This window comes from Papio anubis, chromosome 11, assembly GCF_008728515.1.
Source record: "Papio anubis isolate 15944 chromosome 11, Panubis1.0, whole genome shotgun sequence".
Lineage (NCBI taxonomy): Eukaryota > Metazoa > Chordata > Mammalia > Primates > Cercopithecidae > Papio > Papio anubis.
In genome coordinates, this window is record NC_044986.1 from 86,314,831 (window position 1) to 86,340,487 (window position 25,657).

The 25,657-nt window shown below is 47.7% G+C and overlaps 1 protein-coding gene across 1 annotated transcript in view; it reads left to right on the forward strand.

The window, feature by feature from the left end:
- Positions 1-25,657, forward strand: part of CHAT (choline O-acetyltransferase) — a 54,867-nt gene that overhangs the window by 15,301 nt on the left and 13,909 nt on the right. Inside the window, exons 7-12 of the mRNA XM_021943242.2 lie at positions 15,317-15,486; positions 18,561-18,661; positions 19,555-19,683; positions 21,943-22,065; positions 25,062-25,203; positions 25,344-25,406. Coding sequence (XP_021798934.1) covers positions 15,317-15,486; positions 18,561-18,661; positions 19,555-19,683; positions 21,943-22,065; positions 25,062-25,203; positions 25,344-25,406 — 728 coding nt within the window. The remainder of the gene's footprint in view (positions 1-15,316; positions 15,487-18,560; positions 18,662-19,554; positions 19,684-21,942; positions 22,066-25,061; positions 25,204-25,343; positions 25,407-25,657) is intronic.

The window sequence follows — 25,657 nt, forward strand, 5'->3', positions numbered from 1 at the left end:
GGAAAGCTTGGGCCTGAGGCTGCAGAGGTAGGGGCATGCAGAGGCTCCCAACTGGTACCTCCTGGTCTCAGATCACTACCTTGAGATAAGAGGCAGGGAGTTGGATTCTGAAGACAAAATCGAATGTGTGAAATAGCCTCTTGCAAAGTGGGAAAGAAGACTTGAAAAACTTGATAAAATTTATGGACTATGTTGAGCTCATATATGAAGGTTCAAAGTGATACATTTTAGGAGAGGCTAATTAACATTGTTATGTGATCTTCCCCACCAATGCTCAGCTCCTCAGGTTAACCCAGAGTTGGTGAGTGAAACTGGTGGGGATGGTGAAGGTGTGGCAGGGAATGGTCATACTGGAATCTGAGCTGAGTAAGGAAGTGTGTTCAAGTCTGCTCAGGCAGCCATAACAAAGTACCACAGACTGGGAGACTTCAACAACAGACACTTGCTATCTTACAGTTTAGCAGGTGGGTTTCTCCTGACGCCTCTCTCCTTGGCTTGTGGATGCCACCTTCTCCCTGTGTCTTCCTGTGGTCTTCCCTCTGTGCATATCTGCATCCTAATCTCTTCTTATAAGGTGACCAGTCATATGGGATTGGGCTTCACCCAAATGGCCTCATTTAACTTGTCTCTTTAAAGACAATTTGGGACAATCAAGACAATTCCATCTCCAAATACAATCACATTCTGAGCTTCTGGGAGTTAGGACTTCAACACAGGAATTTTGGAACGACACAATTCGGCCCATAAGAGGAATGAGGTGACAGACAGGGTAGATGACAGATGGTGAGAGCATAACAGGGCCAAGGGGTCTGGCTGTCTCAGTGACATGAGATGTGTTCAGTGGGTATCAGAGGATGTGAACTAGAAAGTCAGGAATATGGTCAGAGTGTGAGATGCTTGGAACTGAGACTTTAGAGGTGGTGGGCTCCTGGTAGGGAGAAGTTCCCAGATGTGATATTGGCCATGGGCGCAGGGGTGAAACTGTCAAAGGTGTGGAGGTGGTGGAGCTGGGAGAAGATGGAGACTGGGTGTCCACATGAATGCTCATGTTACCATAACGATGATTCCAGTAGCATGGGGGAAGCAGGTGAACTGAGAGCCCAGATATTCATGATGGGGACCTAGGAAGAGATTGGCGCAGCACAGAAACAAGGGGGATGATGGTGATGGGGGGTAAAAGCCTAACAGCTCCAGCTCCAAAGCAAAGTGGGATGAGGGAGGAGGAGTTGTTTAGAAGCAGCAACAGGGAGAAGGAAGCTGTCTACCCCACCTGGCCCTGGGGTGCATGAGTGTGAAGGAAAACAACAGCGTGCTTGAGAGGGTGGCAGGGCAGTGGGCACCTCAGGGGAGCAGCCCCTCGGGAAGTGTCACACTGCAGTTGAGGCAAAGTTAGGCGGGACACCTACAGAAGAGTTTAGCCATGCAGGGGAATGGCCTGTTTGAGACAGGCATGAAGGGCTCCAGAAGGAGGAAAGGAGAGGTGTGAGGACCGCATGTACTTAGGGGACACGTGGCCTGGGGAGTGGGGTGATGGGGGAGCCAGGGAGCCCCCAGAGTGGTTGCCCAGCTGTCGCTGTTGGGGCTTAGGTGCTTTCTGACCCACAGCAGTATCCTGATTAACTCCATGGAATGGGTTGGTCTATTTTAGGGGAGCATAGCTCCCAACCCTCTCAGCTGAAGCCCTAAGATCCTGCCCCCACTTCCTGGAGCCTGGGTACAGGGACAGTGCCCATGGGCACAGAGTCCAGGCAAGCACTTGCTGGCAGGAGGCCTTGGCCAAGCTGAGCTCCTCTCAGCCTGGTGGGGGCCCAAGGCACCAGGATACACAGGCTAAACCAAAGCAGCAGTTCAGACAGAGTCCTGAGGGGCTGGGAGGCCATGTCCACAGAGGAACTTGGGGCTAAAGCCAGGTGTGCTGAGGCCAGTGTGACTCAGCCCTGATTGCAGATTGGGGTTGGATGATGACAACAGGATTGTCTAGAGCATTCCTTAATAAAACAAAATAAAACAGATTCCCGGGCCCCAGTGATTTTCCAGAGGGACAGAGTGGGGCCAAGGAGTCTATTTTTATAGTACTCTGGTGTTTTCACGTGCAGCCCAGCCTGGGACCTGCTTACTCTGATATTAGGAGTGCATCCAGGTCCCCCTCTGTGCTTGCTCTGTCCTGGGCACCTTCTGTCTTTCGTTACACCTGTGAGGTGGGATTTCATTCCCACTGAACCAAGGAAGAGGCTGCGTCTGTCTCCCTTAGGGGTGGCCGGTGGTGAAGCAGTGTCTGGCACTGGAAGGGAGCGTCTGCCTAGACAGCCTGAGATCTGCAGTGCCAAGGAGGCTGGGTGGGATTCTGAAGACAGGCTTGGGGCCTCAGAGGGAGTCTACACACCCTGTTAGGACCTCCCTCCCCACCGCCTCGAAGCTGTGGCCTTCCTGAACCCAGGAGGAGCCAACCCTTTATCCTGGTCTGGAAATTTAATTAGACATTCGGCCCCGAGTCTGGGAGACTACAGCACTTGTCAATTTGTAGGAAAAGGATGGCCGCTTGGAGAGCCCCCCAGCCCGCTAGCTTTCCCGGGTGCTGCCATGAAAAGCCTGCGACCAGACCTCAGAGGCAGATGCTCTTCGTTTACACAGTCCCGTAAATATTTATCCCCGACAGTCAATTAGAGTTGAGCCACTGCTTGCAAGGAGGGAACTGACAGAAGGCGGCTACAGCTGCAGAAGGCCATGGTCATGGTTTACAAGAACCATTCAGGATGGGGGCATTTTGCTATTTACATATTGCCATCCAGAGCTAGGCATGTCTGCTGATTTTAAAACCAATTACACATTAGCACTAACAGCCTCTCTGATTTAATTGGCCCAGAAATACCTCCCGAGCTCTCAAGACTGAATGTGATTTTCTTGCTCTGGGAAGGGGCTGGGCCAATGCCTCCCTCCATCAGTAGAAGAATGAAGGCCTTTGGGGACAAGAGCATCCAGGCAGGAAAGGCAAGTGGTCCAGGGCAAGAGGCCTGCATTTGACTTACCGTGGCTGCTGTCTCCTGGGGCCTGGGGCCTGGGCTTCCTAGTCTATATGAAGATAGCAGTCTGCCCTGTGGGCAGGACCAAGGGGATGGGCTGTAAAGCAGATGGCCTGGCGCCTGGCACACAGAGGGTGTTGGCTAAATGGTAGCTCTTATTAGATTTGGGGATCACCCTGGGGATGCTTTGCCCAATGCCCACAAGCCCTCTGGAAAAATCTGGTGAACTTGAACATGAGTACTGTCCTTGTGGTCAGAGGCAGGGGCCCATGGGCCCTCGGGCTGCTTTGCTCTTTGCATGGAATCCTAATCCCTATGAACTCTGCGATGCATTTTGCTTTTCCTGGGCCATCCACATACCACTCTCTGTGTGCACACACACTGGGCTCCTCTATCTTTACCTTCTCCCTGGTCACCATCTCTCTGGCCCTCGTTTTCCATTTTATGTGCAGCACAATAATGTTTGGGGTACAAGACAGCTGGGAGGTGGGTTTTTGTTTTTGTTTTTGTTTTTATATCTCCTGCCTTTCTCCCCCACCATCCTTTCTGCCAGTTCTGGAAGCATTACAGCTCTTTATATCCCCTGCCTTTGTGGGAAGAGTGGTTAGAACCCAGAAGAAAGAGCACTTCTTGTTTCTTAAGTTCTTTTTCTTAAATTAAATTATACTTATTTTGGGATAACTGTAGATTAGCATCCAGTTGTAAGAAGCAATACAGAGATCTCACATGTACCCATCTTCCCCCAACGGTAGCATTTTCCAAAACTATAGTACAATATCACAACCAGGATACTGACATTGATACAGTCAAGATATGGAACATTCCATCACCACCAGGATCCTCATGCTGCTCTTTTATAACCACAAGCACCTCACCCCCTTCTTAACTCCTGGGCAACCACAAATCTGTTCTCTATTTCAATAATTTTATTGCTTCCGGAATATTATATACACAAAATCATATAGCATGTATGATGCAGGGACTGGCTTTTCTCAAACAGCATAATTCTCTGGATGGAGATTTATCCAAATTGTTGCATGTATCAACAGTTCTTTCCTTTTTATTGCTGAGTGATATTCCACGGTGCTAGGTATCACAGTTTCTTTCATTATTTACCTATCAAAGGACATCTGGGTTGTTTCCAGTTTCGAGCTATTAAAAATAAAGCTACTGTGAACATTTGTGTACAGGTTTTCATGTGAACCTATGTTTTCACTTACTGGAAAAAAATGCCCAGGAATGAAATTTCTAGGTCACACCATAGTTGTATGTTTAGTTTTTTAAGAAACTGCTAAAATGTTTTCCAGAGTGACTGTACCATTTTACATTCCTGTCAGCAATATATGTATAATCCAGTTTCTATGCATCTTCACCAGCATTTGGTGTTGTCACTATTTTTTATTTTAATCATTTTGATAGATGTGAAGACAATGTAATCCACCACATTAACAGACTAAAGAAAAAAATAATATGATTAATCAATACAGTAAAAGCATTTGGCAAAATTCAACATCCATTCATGATAAAATCTCTTAGAGAACTAGGACCAGAAGGGAACTTCCTCAACCTGATACGGAACATCTACAAAAAGCTTATAGCTAACATCTTATTTAAAGGTGAAAGACTGAATGCTTTCCCCCTAAGATTAGGAATAAGAGGATACCTACTCTTACCACTCTGTTTAACACAGTACTGGAGTTCTGGTCAGTGCAGTAAGGCAAGAAAAGGGAATAAAAGGGATACTGATCAGAAAGAAAAAAAATAAAATGATCCCTATTTTCATGACATGATTATGTATGTAGAAAATAGTAGCAAATCTACAACCCCAAAAACGCCTAGAATAAATGAATTCAGCAAGGTTGCAATATAAAAGATTAACGTACAAAACTCAATTATAGTCTTTCACCTTTAAATATGATGTTAGCTCTAAGCTTTTTGTAGATGTTCTTTATTAAGTCAAGGAAGTTCCCTTCTGGTACTAGTTTAATAAGAGATTTTATCATGAATGGATGTTGAATTTTGTGAAATGTTTTTACTGTATCAGTTAATATAATCATGTTATTTTTTTCTTTAGTCTGTTAATGTGGTGGATTACATTGATTGATTTTCAGATATTGAACCAGCCTTGAATCCCTGAAATGAGCCCCAGTTGGTCATGGTGTATAATTCTTTTCATATATTGCTTAATTCTACTTGCTAATATGTAGTTCAATATTTTTTGCATCTATATTTGTGAGGGCCACTAGTCTATAGTTGGTTCGGTTTTTTGTTTGTTTGTTGTACTGTATTTCTCTTCTTTTGGTATCAGGATACCAGGTTCATAAAATAAATTGGGAAATGTTCCCTCCTCTTATATTTTTTGAAAGAGATTGTATAAATATGGTATCAATTCTTCCTTAAATGTTTGGTAGAATTCGTCAGTGAAATTATTTGGGCCTGGAGATTTCTTTTTGGGGACTTTTATTGTTGCTAATTCAATATCCTTAACTCATTTATGCCTAGTGTTCCATTATTAGAACGCTAAGCTTGTGGGAGTTATTTATATCCTACTGCTTAAGGTCATCACCAAGGTCTGATTTTTCACAAAAAAATTTGCAACCTCCAGCATAAATGGGTTAATAATTATAGGGCTATTCAAATAATCATAATATTCAATGCATTGTGATAGCTTATACTTTTCAAGGGATTTCATGTAAGTTGTCAGATTTACGTGTATAGAATTGTTCATAGTATCCTCTTATTATACTTTTGATGTCTGCAGGATCTGTAGTAGATCTTGTTTCATTCCTGATATTGGTGGTTGTGTCTTTCTCTCTCTCTCTCTTTTTTTTTTTTTTTTTGTCAGTCTCTCTATAAATTTGATTGGCCTTTTAAAATAACTACCTTTCTTTTTGTTGATTTTTTTCCTGTTTTCAGTTGTATTGATTTCTGCTCTTTATTATTTCCCTCATCTTGCTTGCTTTGGGTTTTTTTCGGCTCTTCTCTTTCTAGGTTCTTCAGGTAAGAAATTATTGATTTGAGACTTTTCTAATGTAAGCATTTAATACTATAAATTTTCCTCTCATCAATACTTTAGCTGTATTTCACAAATTTTCATTTGGTGTATTTTAGTTTTCATTCATTTCAGTGTATTTTTTAAAATTTCCCTTAAAACTCTGATATGGTTTGGCTCTAAATCTCCACCCAAATCTCATCTCGAATTGTAATCCCCGCATGTCAAGGCAGGGACCCGGTGAGAGGTGATTAGATCACGGAAGCGGTTTCCCCCATGCTGTTCTCATGACAGTGAGTGAGTTCCCAGGAGATCTGATGGTTTAAAAGTGCTTGGCAGTTCCCCCCTTGTTCTCTGTCTCTCCTGCTGCCATGGAAAAAAGGTCCTTGTTTCCCCTTCTCGTTCTGCCATGATTGTAAGTTTCCTGATGCCTCCCCAGCCGTGCAAAACTGTGAGTAAAATAAACCTTTTAATTCATAAATTACCCAGTCTCAGGTAGTTCTTTATAGCAGTGTGAAAACAGACTAATACAGACTCCCTCTTTGACCCGTTAATTGTTTAGAAGCATGTTGGTTAGTTTCCAAATGTTTGGAACTTTTTACGTTATTTTTCTGTTACTGATTTCTACTTTGATTCCACTGTGGTCAGATAACACATTTTGAATGACTTTAATTCTTTTCAATTTGTTGAGGGTTGTTTTATGGCCCTGGATATAGTCTATCCTGGCATAGGTTCCATGGGTATTTGAAGAGAATGATTGATGATATTGTTGATTTCTTGTACGTCCTTGCTGAATTTCTGTCTAGTTGTTCTAACAATTGTTGAGAGCAGTGTTACAGTTTCCAAGTACAATTGTGGATTTGTGTATTTCTCCTTTCAGTTCTGTTAGAGTTTGTTTAACATATTTTATAGTATGCTTGGTACAGATGCATTTAGGGTTGCCATGTCTTCTTGGAGGATTTATCCTTTACTTTTATATAATGCCCTTCTATGTCTCTGGTAAATTTTCTTTGCTCAAGTGTACTTTACCTGAAGTTAAGATAGCCATTTCTGCTTTCTTTTGATGAATGTTTGCATGCTATATGTTTTTCCTTCCTTTTACTTATAACCAATCTATATCATTATATTTGATGTGCATTTCTTGTAGACAGCATATAGCTGGGGTAATGTTTTATAATATATTCCATCAATCTCTGTCTTCTAATTGGTGTATTTAGAACATTTACACTTTACATAATTATCAATGTGTTAGGGCTTAACTCTGACATTTTAGTTTTTGTTTTCCAATTATTGTTCTCTTTTTCTTGCCTTCCTGTGGGTTACATGAATATTTTTTAGAATTCAATTTTGATTTACCTGTAACTCTTTTAGTATTATCTGTTTGTATAGCTTTTTCTAACAGTTTCGATAAGTATTACCTTGTATATACATAACTTATCACAGTCTATTAGTGTTGAAATGTTACCAGTTCTAGTGAAGTGTAGAAAGCTTACCACCTTTTATTCTCCTTTGTTTATAATACACTTGTCTTAAATATTATCTCTATATACATTTAGAACCACATCAGGCAATTTTATGATTTTTGCTTCAACACTGAAACATAGTTTAGAAGACTTGAAAGGAGAATGAAAATGAATTTATTTACTCAGATATTTACCCTTTCTATTGTTCTTTCTTTCTTCTTGATGTTCCAGTGTTTCTCTTTTTATCATTTCCTTTCTTTAAAAAAAAAAACTTTCTTAGGGGCCAGCTGCGGTGACTCACGCCTATAATCCCAGCACTTTGGGAGGCTGAAGTGGGTGGATCATGAGGTCAGGAGCTCAAGACCAGCCTGGCCAAGTAGAGACAAACCCTGTCTCTACTAATAATACAAAAATTAGTCTGGTGTGCTGGTGGGCACTTGTAATCCCAGCTACTCAGGAGGCTGAGGCAGAGAATTGCTTGAACCTGGGAGGCGGAGGTTGCAGTGAGCCAAGATTGGGCCACTGCACCCTCCAGCTTGGGTGACAGCGAGAGACTCCATCGCAAAAAACAAAAACAAAAACAAACAAAGAAACCTACTTTCTTTAGCCATTCTTTCAGGATATGTCTGCTTGGCATAAATTCTCTTAGTTTTCTTCATATGAAAATGTTTTGATTTCCCCCTCTTCATTTCTGAAGGATATTTTTTCTTATAGAATTCTGGATTGATAGTTCTTTTTTTTTCAGCGCTTACAAAATATTATGGCAATTCCTTCTGATCTTCATGGTTTCTGATAAAAAAAAAAATCTGCTGTTGTCCTAGTTGTTTTCTCCTATAGTATGTGTGTGTGTGTGTATATATATATATGGATGTGTGTGTATATATGTGTGTATATGTATATGTAATACACACACATATATGTGTGTGTGTGTGCATATATATATATATATATAAAATCATTTCTCTCTTGCTGCTTTCAAGATTTTTCCTTCGTCTTTAGTTTTCAAAAGTTTGACTATGGTATGTTTTGGTGTATATTTCTTTGAATTAATCGTGTTTGGGGTTAACTTATCTTCCTGAATCTTTAGATGTGTGTCCTTTGCCAAATTTGGGGATGTGTTAGCCATTATTTCTCTGAGTCCTTTCTGCTCTGCCCTCTTTCTCCTCTCCTGGAAATTTGGTGACATAAACATCATCTTTTGTCTCAAAGGCACTTAGACTGTTTCTTCTCCCCCAGTCTAATCAGTGTTGTTCTGTCTTCAGGTTCACTGATTCTTTTCTCTTCTCCCAAGGTTCTACTGCTGAGTCCATCCACTGTGCTTTTTATATTGGTTATTCTATTATTCAGTCCTAACATTTCTATTTGGTTCTTCTTATATCTTCTATTTTCTTGCTGAGAATTTCTGTTTCTTTGTGGAGACTTCCTTTTTCTTTTTCTTTTTTCATTTGTTTCAAATGTGTTAAAATTGCTTGTTAAGGCTTTTTTATAACTGCTTTTTATTTATTTTTCTTTTAATTTTCATTTATTTATTTACTTATTTATTTACTTACTTACTTACTTATTTATTTGAGATGGAGTCTCACTCTGTTGCCCAGGCTGGAGTGCAGTGGCGTGCTCAATGCAGCCTCCACCTCCCGTGTTCAAACTGAGATTTTCCTAGCTCTTGGTAGAATGAGTGATTTTCTGTTGAAACTTGGATATACTGTGTTATGAGACTTGGGATCTTATTTAAGCATGTTTTAGCTGGCTTCCTCTGACACAGGTCCAGCAAGAGAATGGGGGAGGTTATAACCAGGTGGAGATGGAAGCACAGGCTCCTCACTGGGTCTCTGTTGACACCCTGGGGGAGGGGGCTCCTTATTACTGCAGGGTTGGGGGGTGGAGTTCAAGCTCCCTACACGGTCTCTATTAAAGCTGTGTGGGGAAAAGGAGGGAGGGCTGGTTATTGCCCAATGGAGATGGAAGTGCCAGCTTCCATCTGAGACCGTGTCTTCTCTGATGCCCCCAGAAGTTGAGATGCCTCATTACTGACTGGTGATGGTAGACATCTGGGCTCTCCACTTGGCCTTTGCCGGTGAGGGTGTTGGGGGAGGGAGGGATGACACAGTTTTTCTCTATGGTGTTTGGCTGAAGTAGAACGGTTATTACCTAAAAGTTTTATGTCTTGCTGTTCTGATCCTTTGACTAGAGAGAGTAGGCTTTTGTTGATGGTTTGTTTTTAACTATACCCACTTGTGTTTTTACGTTGCTGGGTTCTTCAACTGCAAGTTGGATATTTTAGGTAAAAAACAAAACAAAACAAACAAAACCCCACAGTGTATTAGTTTGTACAGCTGGCATAACAATACCACAGAGTGGTGGTTTAAACAACAGACATGTATTTCTCACAGTTTTGGAGGCTGGAAGTCCAAGATGAAGGTGTCACAGGGTAGGCATCTACAAGCCACCTTCTCACTGTGTCCTCACATGGCCTTCTCTCTGTGCACACATGCTTGGTATCTCTTTCTCTTCTTATGAGGACACCAGTTCTGTTAGATTAAGACTTTATTTAACTTTAATTATCTCTGTAAAGGCCCTCCCTCCAAACAGAATCACACTGAGAGCTGAAGCTTCAACGTATGACTTTTCAGGGCACAAAATTCAGTCTGTAATACCCAGAGAATCTGCTGCTACGATGTTCCTTGGGTTCTGAGGTCTCTGGCTGGTCTGCCTTCTTCTCTCCATCTTTCAGAGTCTTCTTACTTTTGTTTGAAATAAAACGTCCAAGTTTTTAGGGGGAAGAATGGGGAAAAGTGTATGTTCCTGGAATCGGAAGACTCTCCATCCAGAGCTCCTGAAAGGGGCCTGATGTAACTCAAGTCAAAGCAGTTCTGTTTTGCAAGAGTAAGAAATACTTCTGTCTGAATTCTCATAGTCTCTGAGGACCGACAGCATAAAGATCACCCCCTAGGCCACAGAGTCAGGAAGAATATGAGATGTGCAACGGCAGATTTACCTCCCAAAAGAAGAACGTACTCCTTCATCTGGGGAGGAAAGATGCTCAGATGGGATTGGGAAAGGTTAAGAAGGTCTAAGCCCCCGAGAAAGAGCCCAGTTCATCCATCTCCTGGACTGTGAGGAGGATAGGCATGGCATAGAAATCTGACTTGTGCTAACTCCTCAGGGAATAAATCACAGCAAGCAAAGGCAAGTGTCCCAGAGAGGGTGGTGTATGTCTGGGGGTACTTGTGCACAGTAGTGCACATTAAAGAACTGCACCTGAGTCTTGCAGCCCTGCACAGAGGTACCAGGTGCTGTTTTATCTGTGCTCACTCGAGTCTCAGCCTGTAAGTTTCCAACCTCTAACGCTAGCCTCAGGGCTCCCCAAGGCCTCCTGGCCTCTGGAATTTCCACACTACCAAAGCTGTCAGCTCCCTCCTTGGGCGTGGGTGTCAGAGCAAGCTCCTCCTATTACTCAGTCCCCATCTCTCACTGTTAAGCAGGGCTCCCTGAGGAAGATTGATTCACCACTTTAAAGGAGCCTCGATGTGCTCAATGAGGATGCCACAAGACAAATGGCCCCTGCCGTGTGCCTTCAGCCCGCTGTCCCGTGTTTCCATTACATTTGGGCCACAGTCATGGTGGATGAGCTTGGGTGTAGTGTTCATTTTCTGCCTTACACGATAAACTTGTCAGCATTTGACTGATCAGCTACTTATATGCAGGGAGTTCATTTGCAAGGCCACCTGGCTTCCCTCTCTGCTGTCCTGCTCCCATTTCACCCTGTCTAATGAGCCAGGACCTGGTTCCTGTTGGGCAGTGCTGGGCTCCTGGGCCCTGCAGAGCCTGCACATGATGGCAAGGCCTCAGTGCTTCCTCACAATCTGCCTCTCCTGCCTGGAGGTGACGAGGGCATTCTTTCCTTGCATTGCCCAGTTGAAAAGGAGTGTGCCAGGCCTCCACCCTCCTGCCTCGAGCCTGCATCAAGGCCTGCTCCCAGCCACCTGGCTGAGCAGGCATGCTGTGGGCTGCCTCAGGAGCTGCAGTCTGCCCACTCCGCACTGGCTTTGGGGCTATTTTTAAGGAGCCCTTGGTGAAGGCAGCTACCGAGCCAGGGCTCTCAGAGTTCACCCTGAGGTACGACTAACAGGGGTGAAGTGTGCAGCATTCAAGCTGCCCACGGCCCCGGCTTGGCTGGCCTCCCAAGCTGCCAGGCATCCTAGACTCTGCTCTGACCAGACTGAGCTCTTCCATGATCCTTCAGTACTCCCTGTTGTTGCTGGCTAAAGTCACATGACTGAGCTGGGCATTCATAGTCCTTGTTGATGAACCTGAGCATTGGGGTTGGATGCCTGAGATCAAATCCAGCTCCCTCCACTTAGTGGGTGATTATTATCATCCCTGTTTACAAGAGAAACCTTATAAATGGCCTAAGGTCAAGATATTTGGTTTCTCTGCTCCTGACCTATAAAGGAAGCATGACAATGATACCTATCTCATATGCATCAACGTGCATGTTTAGATTGATACCTGGCACATAGTAGGTGCTCAACAAAGGTTAACTAATAGCATCACATCATTATGTTCTTCTAGCCCCACCTAAATCCTGCATGCCTTCACCCATAAGCTGGAGGTCAAGCTGATCACTCACAAGCTCTGCCTACAAGCCCGGGGATCTGTTCCCTGGCCATCCAAACCACTGTCCCACCCCCCACCTACCACCCTGCACTATTATACACCTCCTGGCATGCCTCTCCCTTCTTCTTTGCTGATCTGAGCCTGACCCAGACCTGACCAAAGCCTCCCCAAGGCTCTGAAGGCACTGGCTAGCCTAGCAGCCTGCAGGGACCCCTAGCCCAGCACATAGTGCAGGGCTGAGCACCATGGCCATCTGCAGGGATGCCTAAGGAGGGGAGAAGGGCAGAGCAGGGGGCCTTGCAGAGAGGAAGAAGCCCTACCTTGTCCCAGCCTCACCCTACCCCCACTCCCACATCAACCCATGAAGCTCAAAGCCTCAAAGTAGTTGGTTTTTGCCCTTCATAAGGACATGGCCTTTCCCTTTCCCAGTAGCCAGCTGGGCACCTCCAGGCCCCCTCTGTGAACTGAGTCCACAGATCCCAACTCTACCTGGGCCAGGCCAAGGGAAGCACACTAAAGTCCATTACCCAGCATGGGCTGTGCTTGCCTTGTGCAGAGGGACCAGGCTCCACCCTTGATGAGTGCTGATATGGGGAAGGGGACCAGACCAGGGGTCCAGAGGCTGCAAGTGCTGACTGTCCAAAGCATGGTGGTCTGGGAATGGCAGTGGGGTCATGTGCTGTGCAGCAGGGAATGGTGGGCAGGGGTTGGGGAGCACCTCTGGGCTCTGGTGCTATATAAGGCTAGCTTGACAAGAGTGCAGGTTCCACATCTGCACTGAGCAAGCTGTGGAGGCCACATGCTCTGCGTGTCAGGAGCTCTCCAGGGCAAGGCTGGCACTGCCAGAGGATGAGGGAGCTCAGGGAGGGCTTTCATTGGCAGAGGAGGAGAAGAAGGGCCTTGTCCTGGGCACAGCCTGCACGATGAGGAGGAGATGGGATGTGCACAGGATCAGGGAGGGGCAGGAGGTTGTCTGTGAGGTCCATGCAGGGATCTGGGGAGGGAAGGAGGTGGCCTTGAGGGGCAGCAGAGGTAAGCCATGGAGCCCGCGGTGCCGTGTTTAGAAATTTGGATTCTCCCTTGTGGGCAGTAGAAGCGGTTTCAGGTTCTGAGAGGGTAATGTGGTGACTGCATCCGCTTAAGGAGTTTACAAGAAGGGGAGTTTCACCAGGGCCTGGGCTGGCTCTCATTTATGCTTAGATCCTCAGGGCATGGCCAGATCCTTGATGCTGATGAGACTGAGGCAGGGAAGTCCAAGAGGCCATGCAGAGAGTGAGGAGGCATCCTGCCCATATAGGGACCAGGAGGGGTTCTGAAAGCACAGGGTTCCCAAAGCCTCATCCTCGACAGGAAGGAAGAGAGGATGTCCCAAGGCCAGGCTGGCTTCCCAGAGTGGAAGGTCTGCTGTGGGAAACATCTCGTTCCCCAGAATTTGCAAAAAGTGAGAGAAAGGGGATGCATGGGGCCTGGAGACTCCTTTCAGGCAAAGGCATCTGTGGACACTCCTGGTGAACTTGGAGAATTCACCTGGGCAGAGCAAAGACCAGTGCAGTTAGCTTCTGTGTACCCAGCAGGCATTGAGAAGACCTAGGGGATAGTCTTAAAGATTGACTTACCACCCTGGGAAGGGGAGCTGTCCACACGCCCGAGGAAGGCAAAACGCAGGCGAGAGCTCCCACCGTCATATCCGCGATCCAGGCAGCAGGATGGAGGAAGGTGGGAAGCAGGACAAAGAGCACATGCTAGTTATCTTTGAGGAGGTTCCCCGGAAGCTGTTGTGTAGTTTTTTGAGATCTTGCTTGTAGAATTTAGACACCTGGTTACCCCTAGCTGTAAGGGAGGCTGCGAGGTATAGCTCTGGTTGATTACCCATGTACCAAGCTAAAAACCAGGGAGGGGTTCTAGGAGCAAGGAAAGGACATGTAGTGTGCAACTAGGAGTCTCTACCATGTAATGCACCTTTGCCTGCAAATGCCATGCACCCCATCTTCCCACACACAGAGCACTCTCACCCCTACTGCCTCATCCTGTCCCAGCATCCAGCCCCAAGGTCAAGCTCTCCTGGTGATATGCAGTCCTCACCATTGGGTCTTGAAGTGACTCCTTGGAATTTTAAACCAATATGTTAAACTTTGGGTGGATTTTTTAACTTTTGGTGAACTTGAAACCAAGAGGCAGGCTGTGCACTCCCACACCCAGTACGGAGCAGAGGAGAGAACATCGTCAGCACAATGGACTCCTGTTTGGAAGAAACGGGAACAGGCAGCGGGAGCAGGCCTGGCCCCAACAGGTCCTGCCAGGTGGGCTTAGTGAACCTCCCTCTGCCCCATGGAGGAAGCTGCCAGGGAGGGCAGCTTCTGGTGCTCTCTGGGAGGAACGCATGTGTCCTTGGTGAAGTCACATCCTCTGTGCCTGACTCCCGCTCCTGAAGAACCGTCCTTGTCTGTACTCTTCCAGTGCCACCGGGGAGGGGGATTCCCTTTTGAAACCTGCTTCCTGTAGGAGAATGTCTAGAGGAGCCTGGGAATTGGTAGAGGCTAACACAAAAGCCAGCTGTGGGCCAGGCTTGGAGCTCCTTTGGATCCATTAGTCCAAAACTGTTCCTATGAGCTCATCCACATGCAGGTTCGGAGCAGCCTGGCCCTTCTGTCTACAGCTCTGCCTCCGAACCAACAGCTTGAGGGCAGGGAGGTGAGCAATACACTTCCTTCAGGTTTTAATGTGAAATTGCCTAATTTTAAAATTGCAACAACTGTTTTGAAATTGCAGTTTAGATGTCTGAAAGTCATAGTTCAGCACAAACAAGCATGCCTACACACAGATGTGGCTCACAGGAGCCCGAGTGGAGGGTGCTGTTGGGTGGGGGATTAGGGGCCCCTCCACGGATGTGGGCTGACTTGAGGGTCTAAGCATCCCACTTCATCTTGGCATGCAGGACCAATAGCCCACACATCTAGGGGACAGCTAGTCACAGCTGGAGGGTAGGGCTCCTGCAGGGACCATGCAAATAAGTTGGGATCCTGGGATAGGACAGAGGCTCAGGACACTCTGGCTGACGTCACTGCCCACCCATAGTGGGGCAGGGTGGGGGTCAGGGCCACTTAAGACCTGGGTCTTGGTGTGATCCCAGAAGATGGGGCTGCCCTGTCCTGTCTGGGGCTCTGAGCGGGCAAGCCTGGCCTGGAGTGGGACAGGTGCTAGGGCTGTGCCTGCCTCCCCTGCAGACTCCACCAACCGGGACTCGCTGGACATGATTGAGCGCTGCATCTGCCTTGTGTGTCTGGATGCGCCAGGAGGCGTGGAGCTCAGCGACACCCAAAGGGCACTCCAGCTCCTTCACGGAGGAGGGTACAGCAAGAACGGGGCCAATCGCTGGTACGACAAGTCCTTGCAGGTAAGCCGTCCAGGTGGCCCTGCAAGAGCACAGCCATGCCCCCAGCAAGAGAGTGAGCAGGCAAGCGGGCACAGCCCGGTGCCCAGGCCCGCACGTGCTTGCATCTGGCAGGCACACTCACTGGCTTCTGTTGCCCGAGAGGCTGGGTCTGAAGGGTCAGGATTGCCGGAGGGGTCTGAGATGCGCTGTTGATGTCAATCTCTGGACCAGCCAGAACTCTTCTCAGGAACCAGTGGCTGAACCCAACTCAAACTCCGTAACCTTCCTGCTGCCTGTGCCAGGAAAGTCTGGGCCACACCTGAGGCCCATTTCCCATCACCCATCACACCTGTCAGGTGGGGGTGTGCCAGGAGTAGGAGAGTACAACAGCCCCACTGAACAAATCCTTAATGCATTCTGAAAGAATAATGTCTGATGCCCAGAGCTGTCAGCTTTTTGGATGTCCACCCCCATGGCCTGGCGATTTCAACATACCTCCCTTAATCCCTGAGAAGTAGAACAGCCCAGCATCTCCATGGAAGAAAGATCATAAGTGAGATAAAATAACTCATATATGTTCATTTATATGATGTCAGCCTAGAAGCAAGAAATTTATTTTGGCCTAGAGAAAAATACCCGTGCAGACAGGACGAAGTCAAGGTCAAATCATTCATTCCCGTTCTGCCATCTTCCTTTTATTCCCCCAACATGCCAATCCTGAACCTAGTCTTGTTTATTTTAAAGTCACTACACTTTTATATTATATGCCATATAGTATAAAACAGCATGCAAAAACAAAACATCTCTCTACTTTGGGTTAGCAAAGCTCACATTGATAAGCATATCTAGACAACATCTCGTTTTCCTTTCTCTCTGTCCCTACATTCTGCAGGTTTTCCTTTTTATTGGTTTGCATACTGGTTCCGTTATTTCTGATATGCTCTTCGGCTACTGGGCCAGCTGTTTTAGCCTCCACAGTGGTGCTAATGGCTTATCATCTTTCACGGAGCAGCTGTCGGGGTGAACCGATATAATACATACACAGAATCTGGAACTCAGCCTTGGTAGCAGTTTTTAAAAGACACTGCTTTCCTTCCTTCTTTCCTTCCTTCCTTTTAGTGACAGGCACAGATAAGTACTAATGTGGGGGTGGGCACAGCCCTCCCCACCGTCTCTTATGGGTTAGTCTATGCTGACCTCCAGGTTCTTTTTGTCAGCAGGACAGATTATCAGGCGAGCCGGAGAAGCCAGCAGGGCTGCATGGACCCGAATTCAAGATGATGGAGAGCTGGTCTTAGGACAGCAAGGCAGGGGACACTGGGGGTGGGAGGGGAGGGTCTGCAAGGGGTGAGTTTGGGGAGAAGCTCTGGAAGTGAGTTTCTTTGTAGAATGGGAGTAAAGATCCAGGGATCTGACACACAAGGCAAGAGATTGAGAGGAGACCAGGAGAGAGGCAGCTCGGGACATGTGGAATGGTATGGTGCCCTGGTACAGACTTTAGTAAAACTCCAAAGGTTGCTTGTTTTGTTCATTTAGAGATAAAGAATGAGTATCTCTTGGGTGTGGTGGGCTACTAGGCAGCCTGCTTTATTTGCATTACACTTTAAATAAAATGAAAAAAAAAAAAAGAAAGAAAGAAACGTGACAGAACATAAAACTTGAAAATAAATTTCTAAAACTTAAAAATCCTAAATTTTCTGTTAGATGTTTAAAATATTTCCTGATATAAGTTTTCTATTGTAAAATTTAATTATAAAATTATGAAAATAAATTATCTACATAGGTAAACAAGTCACAATGAGTGCGTGCTGTTGGAAGAGAGAGACAATTAACTTCCTCATTATGAAAAAAAAATAATGACAAGAAGTCATATTCTCTGCATTTAATCCTTCATCTTGCTGCTTCTCCCTATGGAAAGGAAGCCACAGGACTTCCAGAGGAAAAAGTATTTTGATAAAGACAGCAAAAGCTCTGGATATTTTAACTTTTATCATGGACATTTTCAAGCATATTCAAAAGCAGCATGTACATATTGCCAACCTTGGTTCATTTGTTTCCTCCAGATTATTTATTATTTATTTACTGCTGAATCACGTTAAAGCAAATAATTTCACCTACCAATACTTCAAAATAAAGCTCTCACAGATAACGATGCTTAAAAAAAAAAAACAAATTTTGTCCTCATTATTTTCTCCCACTATTTTTGTGCACTAGGTATGTTCCTTTCTCAAGCCAGCTAAACACAGTCTTTGTAAAGTCACACAAAAAAAGTCGTAAGTAATCTCTACAGCTCCTATGGATCCTTCATACAACTCCTCTCCAATCCGCTTCTCAATCCATGAGCTGGGCCTTACCGGGTCTGTTTTCAAGGACAGTAAACTGAAGTCCAGAGAGTTGACGTGTCTCGTTTAGGCTCTCATGGCTGCAAAACTTCACGTGGGTCTCTGACTCGAAGCCCAGGCGGCAACTCGTGGAGCATCTTCCGTATCTCTTTCCTTCACTTCATCTTTCCTTCACTTCTTCATCCTTTCTTCGCACCTTCTTTACTTCTTCATCTTTCCTTCACTACTGTCAAGGGATATTTCATTTCTCCCTAGGAATCTGCTTACCATCCAAAACAGACTGTTATTTTTCATTGTCACTCATTCCACACAATTATTGACCATCAATGGTGGTCAAAATAAACAGGGTCCATCAGACAAATAGTCACGTAAAGCACTGCAGGATGGTGCCTGCGATGCGAGTTATGACGGGAAACAGGGCTGAAGGGCCTCGCCCATCCCCCCAAGGGCAGCTGCGCAGATGCGGAATGAGCTCCTCAGGAATCCCTGGACTGCTCAGTCAGGGAACTTGGGGCTCCACCTTCACTGCCCAGAGCCTTTATGGGAAAGAGGTCACGAGTGCAGAGCAGTCTTGGATTCTCATATTCTCAGGCCACTGCAATCATGTGCAGTGTTTTCTTCAGGAAATAATGTACTCTGGTGTCCCTGGAGGAGAGGAGCCCTGAGAAGCCAGGGGCCTGACCTGGGGCCAAGGGGCTGCTTTGCAATGCTGACTCTCTCCCATGGTCGCCCACTACCTGTTTCTTGTTGCAGTTTGTGGTGGGCCGAGACGGCACCTGTGGTGTGGTATGCGAACACTCCCCATTCGATGGCATCGTCCTGGTGCAGTGCACCGAGCATCTGCTCAAGCACATGTGAGTCTGGAGCCCAGGGATGCCATGCTGGGCCAAAAAAAATATGGGTGGTCGCTGGGGGCTGTGTCAGTCTGGAAAGTGTCTTAGCAAAAGATGAATTTGAAAAAAATTGTGTACTACACACACACACACACACACACACACACACACGATGAATTTGAAACCCAGCTTTGAATGAGACATCATGTGCTTCATGGGCCATGAATAGGAGGCAGCAGATTTACGGCAGTCAGGGAGAAGTGTGGCAAGGAATTCTCAGGAACCTCTGCCTTGAGAGAGGGGAAGCCTACATCGACACCTATTGCTTATCCTGAGTCAGGGCCAGGCCCACAGCTGCCCCAGCACACGGGGAGTTCTCTGAGCCTCACTGTTTCCAAATCCCAAGGCTGGGTCCCTCCTTAGCTTCCCAGCAGGGCTCCTCTATGCCTTAAACACACGGTGTTCCTTCCTCCATTCCCAATTTTACCCATTCTCTCCTAGAATCTTCTCCCTGCACCCAAGTCTTCAATTTCTTCCACGAAACTCTAGGGTCATTGAAATCTAAACCAAGCCTAGTAGGCACAAACCTTGTAGAAGAGAACAACACAGCTTGCTCTTAAATTTCTCTCCAAGTCTTCTGTAAGGGTGTAACATGGTCTAATAGGAAAACAATGAAAAGAAATAATGGGTTTTGGAGTCAGGTGAAACTGGATGGAACCCCGGCCCTGCCACTTAATGATTTTGGTGGAGGCCTCAGTTTATTCATCTGCACAGTGGTTCAGGGGCAGCTCGTACCCCCTGAAACTCCGTGGCCACAAACACTGACATCTAAGATGATTGCAGAGAGCAAAGAAGCGATGCTTCCCACAGCTCTCTGGCCGCAGAGCCTCAGGAGGTTGCCTCTGTGCCCGCAGGACACAGAGCAGCAGGAAGTTGATCCGAGCAGACTCTGTCAGCGAGCTCCCCGCCCCCCGGAGGCTGCGGTGGAAATGCTCCCCGGAAATTCAAGGCCACTTAGCCTCCTCAGCAGAAAACCTTCAACGGTAAGGACAACCGAAGTCTCCTTCAAGGGGTCACCTAGGGACCGCCCTGCCCCTGCCCACTAGCTCCCAGGGCTCCCTGGAAGTTTCCAAAGACCCCGGCTCCTCTGCCTCCCCTTGGGCTCCACCTCTTCCCCATCCCTCATGGAAATGTAGTCAAACTAAAGGAGAGATAAAACTCTGGGGAAATAACCTTGCTGAAGTATCCATCATTTCCATAAAATGCAAACGCAGGGCTATTTTTTCTTTTTTTTTTTTTCAGTTTCACCTGACTGAGCAGAGTCAAGGCCGGGAGATCATCCCCTGCTTTCGGGGGGAGTAAAAAACAACTGGTTTGAATAGGTCATTTGAATTCAAGCTATTTCAATTTGCTTGAATTTACACTGCAACTTGACAAGGGGGTCTTTTTCCCCAAGGGGAGGGGGCCATTCAGGCCCTAACGGGACCCAGGGAGGAGGGCCTGGGGCAGGGAGCAGTGGTGGCAGCTGCATCCTGGCAACCATGTCTGCACTGTAGCTGTTGATTCTCCCATTCAGTAAGCAAACATCAATGCATTCATTCACTGGTTTGCTCATTCATTCATCAAACATATGCAGAGCTCTAGTGTGCACCAGGCCTGTGGTAAGGCTATGAGAACACAGAAAATTAAGTACCATGGGACCTGCACTCCATATTGGAGTGGAGTAAGTAGACTCCCAGGCCAAATCATGTGATACAGTAAGATTAATGCCAAAAGAAGAAACAGCCATGCTGACCTGAACCCACAAAAATATAGAAGCTGAACTCTGTCAGGACTTTGAGGGAGGGCCTTGCAGAGATGGGCCTTGAAGGATGGATAGGAGTTCATGGTGCAAGCAGACGGGGAAGAGGCAGAAAGGCAGCTTCTTCAAGCTTGTACAGGTTCATAATGATGAAGGCTGGTTTGGAGACCAGCAAGTGAGAGAATGGCCAGAGTTGGGCCACAAAAAGGCAGTTGGGCCGCACTGTGATGAGTGTCACTGTCCTTCTGTTATGGGCCTAGAGCCTGCCCTGCCAATGGTAAGGAGCAGCTGGAGAGTTCTGTGCAGGAGGTATGGGGACGCCCCCAAGGAGGCTGTGGGAAGGGCACATGTGAGCAGGACAGAGTGTGACCAGGCTGGGAAGCTGAAGAGTGGGAAGGACCTCTCCACTGGGAGCTGCCGGAGAGGGCGCCTGGCTTCGGTGGGCATGGAGGGGCCTCAGGTGTTCTATAAAGTGGTGCTCACATTTCAGCTTTGCAGGGTTTTTCCGGAGCTAAGTCAGGGGCCAGGGCAGTGAGCTGGTGGGCTGCTGAGTCCTCAGCGGGTGAAGGAGTCCACTCACTTCCAGGGACCTGAGCAGACCCCATGTTCCCCAAAGCCCCCAGCTCCACCCTCCAGAGGCTGAGGAGAGCCAGGAGAGGCCCATGGATGGGGAAGCAGGAGGCTTTTCCCTGGCGGTCCTGAGGGACCCATACAAGGGAGTGAGGCCCGAGTGGGCACAGCTTGGGGGAGAGATTTCCAGGTGGCCGTGGTGATAGTGAGCTCAGTCTGTCCCAAGAGTCTGTCAACAGGTAGGTCTAAGGGGCAAGTACTCATGGGAACTGGGTCTCCTCCAAGTTCCCCTGTGTTCCCAGCACCCGGCCCCACTGAGAGCTGATCTGCTGTGAGCAGGAGGAATACTTCAAGGAGAGGCAGGCAGGGAGCATGGAGTCCCGACGGAAGCTGTGCATGTGGGCTCGGGTGCCCACTCAGGGTATGCGCTCTCCGGTGGGGAGGCACATAGACCTTGCCAGACACTGCTCCAGTGGGCAGTCAGTCTGGACCCCAGACTCCTGATGGAGGAGGAGATTATTCAATATGGGTGCCAGCCAGTGCTCAAGAGTCTCAGTGCAGACTTGGAAAATGTTCCTGTTACTCTGACAGTGAATTACAAAATCCCGGGCATGTCACCTGTGACACAGTGAGTCCCGGCCTCACTAACACAGCCAGGCTACCTCCCCACCCACTCTCCAGAGTCGAGTCGACACCCTGCTCAGCTGAGCTCACCTTGGGTCATGGTAGTCCTGGCATGGTGTGTGTTCTGACACTTTCATAGGTCAAGGCATGTCTCTGACACTTCAGTGCATTCCTGGAGGGCAGGGACTAAGTCCTCACCTTCCAGAATGCTAGGACACAGACCAGGCTCAAGAAGCCCAGGGAAGCCCCATGGTGCATGCATACTGTTTTGCATGCAATGAAAACGTCTTTTCTTTTCCTTTCTCAGAATAGTAAAGAACCTTGACTTCATTGTCTATAAGTTTGACAACTACGGGAAAACATTCATTAAGAAGCAGAAATGCAGCCCCGATGCCTTCATCCAGGTGGCTCTCCAGCTGGCCTTCTACAGGTGAGTGAAAGAGGAGTGAGTCTGTACCCGGGAGGGCTGACGAACACGGTGCTGTAGGATCTAGGGTCTAGAAGCATCCTGGAGGGAGGAACAGCCTTCTGTGAGTCTAGAAGACTGGAGAGTGACCGAGGCTGCCTGAAGGAGGAGCAGACTGAACTGGGTTACAAATCCAGCCTCAGAACGAGAAGGATGTGCCATCAGGGAACTGCCTGGGTGATGGCACAGGGACACAGAGCTCCAGAGGGCTGGACTGTAGAGCTGAGAAGAGCCAGGAAGGGATATGGACCATGGTTGGAGTCAAGGGGCTACCCTCCATCCCAACTTCCCCCACCTTACCCAAGCTCCATTGCTGCAACCTGTTCCTCCCCAGTCTTCCCAATCTTGCTAAGGAAATGGAACCAGCAGCCCCCCAGCTGATCAAGACAAAGATTTTGGACTCATCCTTGATTCCGTCCTTTCTCGTATCCCCACGCACTGCCATATCCATTCTCCTCCAAATGTCTCTCACCTACCCTCCACCTCCACTGCTATCGGCCCCTCCCAGGCCGCCATCGGCTCATGCTTAGCCAACAGCAGCACTTCCCTAAGGTCAGTGCTTCCACCATTACCCCTGATAATACTGTCTTCATGAAGAGTGAACTTTGAAATATGCAAATCAGACTCGATTACTTTCCACATGAAACTTCCCAGTGCCTTCACATCAGGATTAGAACAAAAGCCTGGCTTAGAAGTGCCCCCTGTGGACTGGTCTCACCTGAGGCCTTCCCACACCCCCAGCTCTCTCCTGCATCCTGACCTTTGCCCTGGCTGTACCTCTGCTACCCACGGAAGGTGTGCGTGTGAGCTTGGGGTCACCACCCTCTACACGCACCAGCCCTTTCCAGCCCAGGTTCCATCCCTCGAAGCCTTTCCCCACCCCCTTATCTAATGCAGCCCCCTCTGGCCCCCTTGCCACCCATTCTCTATCATACCACACTGAATTTTCTTTTTCTTTCAGGCAATTGTTACTCATGTGAATTATCTTGTTTGCAGATTTGCTGGCTTTGTTTTCTAGACTGTCCCCGCAACCCTGACACTCTGGGCATCTCGCATGCCTCTGAGTCCCTAGCACCCACACCATACCTGGCACAGAGTAGGTGCCAGAGACTGAATCACAGACGGGAGGTTTGGCCAGGAGTGGTTCGGCCAGGTCTGGGATTTAGACCTGGTGACCCAGGTAGCTGTGTGTCAGTGAAGGGGTGAAGAGTAGGGAAATCAGGAGTGAAGGCAGGGAGAGAGGTGAATTAGCCTTACAGGAGGCGAAGAAATCAAAATTCGAAATAGATCTTCCTGGAGATGGGGCCAGCTCCTGACAGTTCCAGGGCTCCAGAAGCAGCGGCTCATCAATGCCTGCTATGAACGGTAAAGCTCTGCCCTCAAACCTGCTTTCAGTTTGCAACTTCCATGAAAGGCATAAAGTGACCCTGCAGTAAAGCTAGGGCAAGGCATTCTCACTAACAAGCAGGCAGCACTTGTGTGGACACAGCAGCCCAGTGTCCCCCTGCGGGGCTGTAATTCTCAAGGAAATGAATGCAGTTGCTTTGAGTGTCTGTCCTGTCTGGACACCTTGGGGAAGGCCATTGTCATCCCACATGAGGACTGGGCTTGCCGCTGAGACTTGAAGAGGCAGAAACCTCACCAGCACTGAGATGCTGCAGGACCTACCTGGCATTTGGAATGGTGGTCAGTGCCTTCTGATACTCAGAGGGCATGGGGCCGAGATAGGCCATGAGGTCAGCATCTTGCCGGAGCCTCGACTGGGGATGCCACCAAGACCAGCTGCTCAGGACCTCTCTACTGTGAGCACTTCCAAGTTTCAAGGCCGGGAATGGACATAGCCAGAGGCTCCTGGGTTCATCAAATGGCCAAAGAGGATCTGCTTCCCATGAGCAGCGTTCTTCAGGCTCTAAGCTGTAATAATCACAATTGTTTTTATCTGTCCCTAGATTCAGCAGAAACCCAGAAACTGCCTGAATTGGGGTTGGTCAATGACTGGCCAGTGATGGCTTTTGCCTCCAGGGACCAGGACAGGAGCTCCTTGCCAGAGTCTTGGGGAAATACGTCAGAGTGTACAGGAAGGTCATTCCCTTGCTTACCAAGCAAGACAGTATCACACACCCTGCAGAACTGGACACGGCCTTCCCAAACCTCAAGGAGCCCAGCCAGTGAGGGAGAGACATGTCCTGAGAGGGCTGAGATGTGGGGCCATGACTTGCTGGGTGACACTGGGCTGTCACTGCTTCTCTCCAAGCTCTGTGTCTTTTTTCCTCCCCCACTCCCAACACCAACGACCTTACTGAGTGGTGAGAAAGGAAGTGTGCCCGCCAGGGGTGCAAGCCCAGGGACACTGGCCCAGTTCCCACGCATAAGAAAAGAGGGGTCCCCTGGCTGGTGGGGAAGTGGCCACTGCTGCTTGGGTCATAGTCATCAGGGAGGTGAGGCACAGCCATGGTGCCCATGGGTCTGTCAGAAGCCCAGCCGCCCCTGGAAGGCCTGGACAGCCGTTTACGCTCACCAGCACTAAGGCCCCTCCCCGCCTCCCTCCAGAGGTCATGCTTGAATCAGTTTAAATAAAACAGGATTCCCTCATGGGTGGGAATGATTAATTACACAATTATTCCATTCTGTGCTATTCCTCAAACACTCAGGTCTCACAGTAAACTCTAGATTTTCTACCAGGTGGGGAATTATTTTTGAAGCGCTCCCCATCACTTCTTTATTTTATGTCAGTGCAGCATCCCCGGGTGTATACAAGCAAACGTGGCTCTCCATGTGGGAGACTCCCCAGCGTCGTCTTTGGGAATTCCCTCTAGAATTCTATTAATATTAAAATGAAATATTCTGACAAGTGAAGTCAGGGCTGTGAAAATAAAGCTTGCTGAGGCGGTTTTTCTTTCCAAGTTTATGATTTCCCAAGAATAAATTACCACGTGCCATTCATCCTTCATCCCACGCAGGCTCCACCGAAGACTGGTGCCCACCTACGAGAGTGCATCCATCCGCCGATTCCAGGAGGGACGCGTGGACAACATCAGATCAGCCACTCCAGAGGCACTGGCTTTTGTGAGAGCCATGACTGACCACAAGGCTGCTGTGCTGGTAAGTCCTGCCCCATCCCATGGCCACAGGAAACCAGTGAGGCTGCTGTGGGTTGCCCTGGGCTCAGCCCTCTGACCACCAGACACTTTGGCTCCGAGCAGCCTTTTAAACCCTGCACTGCCTCTGTGTTCTGTTGACAGGCTTCTGAGAAGCTTCTGCTCCTGAAGGATGCCATCCGTGCCCAGACTGCGTACACAGTCATGGTGAGTGATGTCGTACCACCTCACAACACTGCACTTGAGCTGTGCCTGGGGCCTGCCAGAATGGGCACCATGGCATGAGACCCTGTGTGAGGGCCTAGCCACCTGTTACTCAGGGACTTGGCAAGGCCACTTCACCACCCAGTCTCTTGTTTCTTCGTTTTAGAACCTAAGTAACATAGCATTCCTGCTTTTGACATGGATTTTACAAGAATACAATGAGTTACCACTTTTCAAACCCTTTGAAACAACCA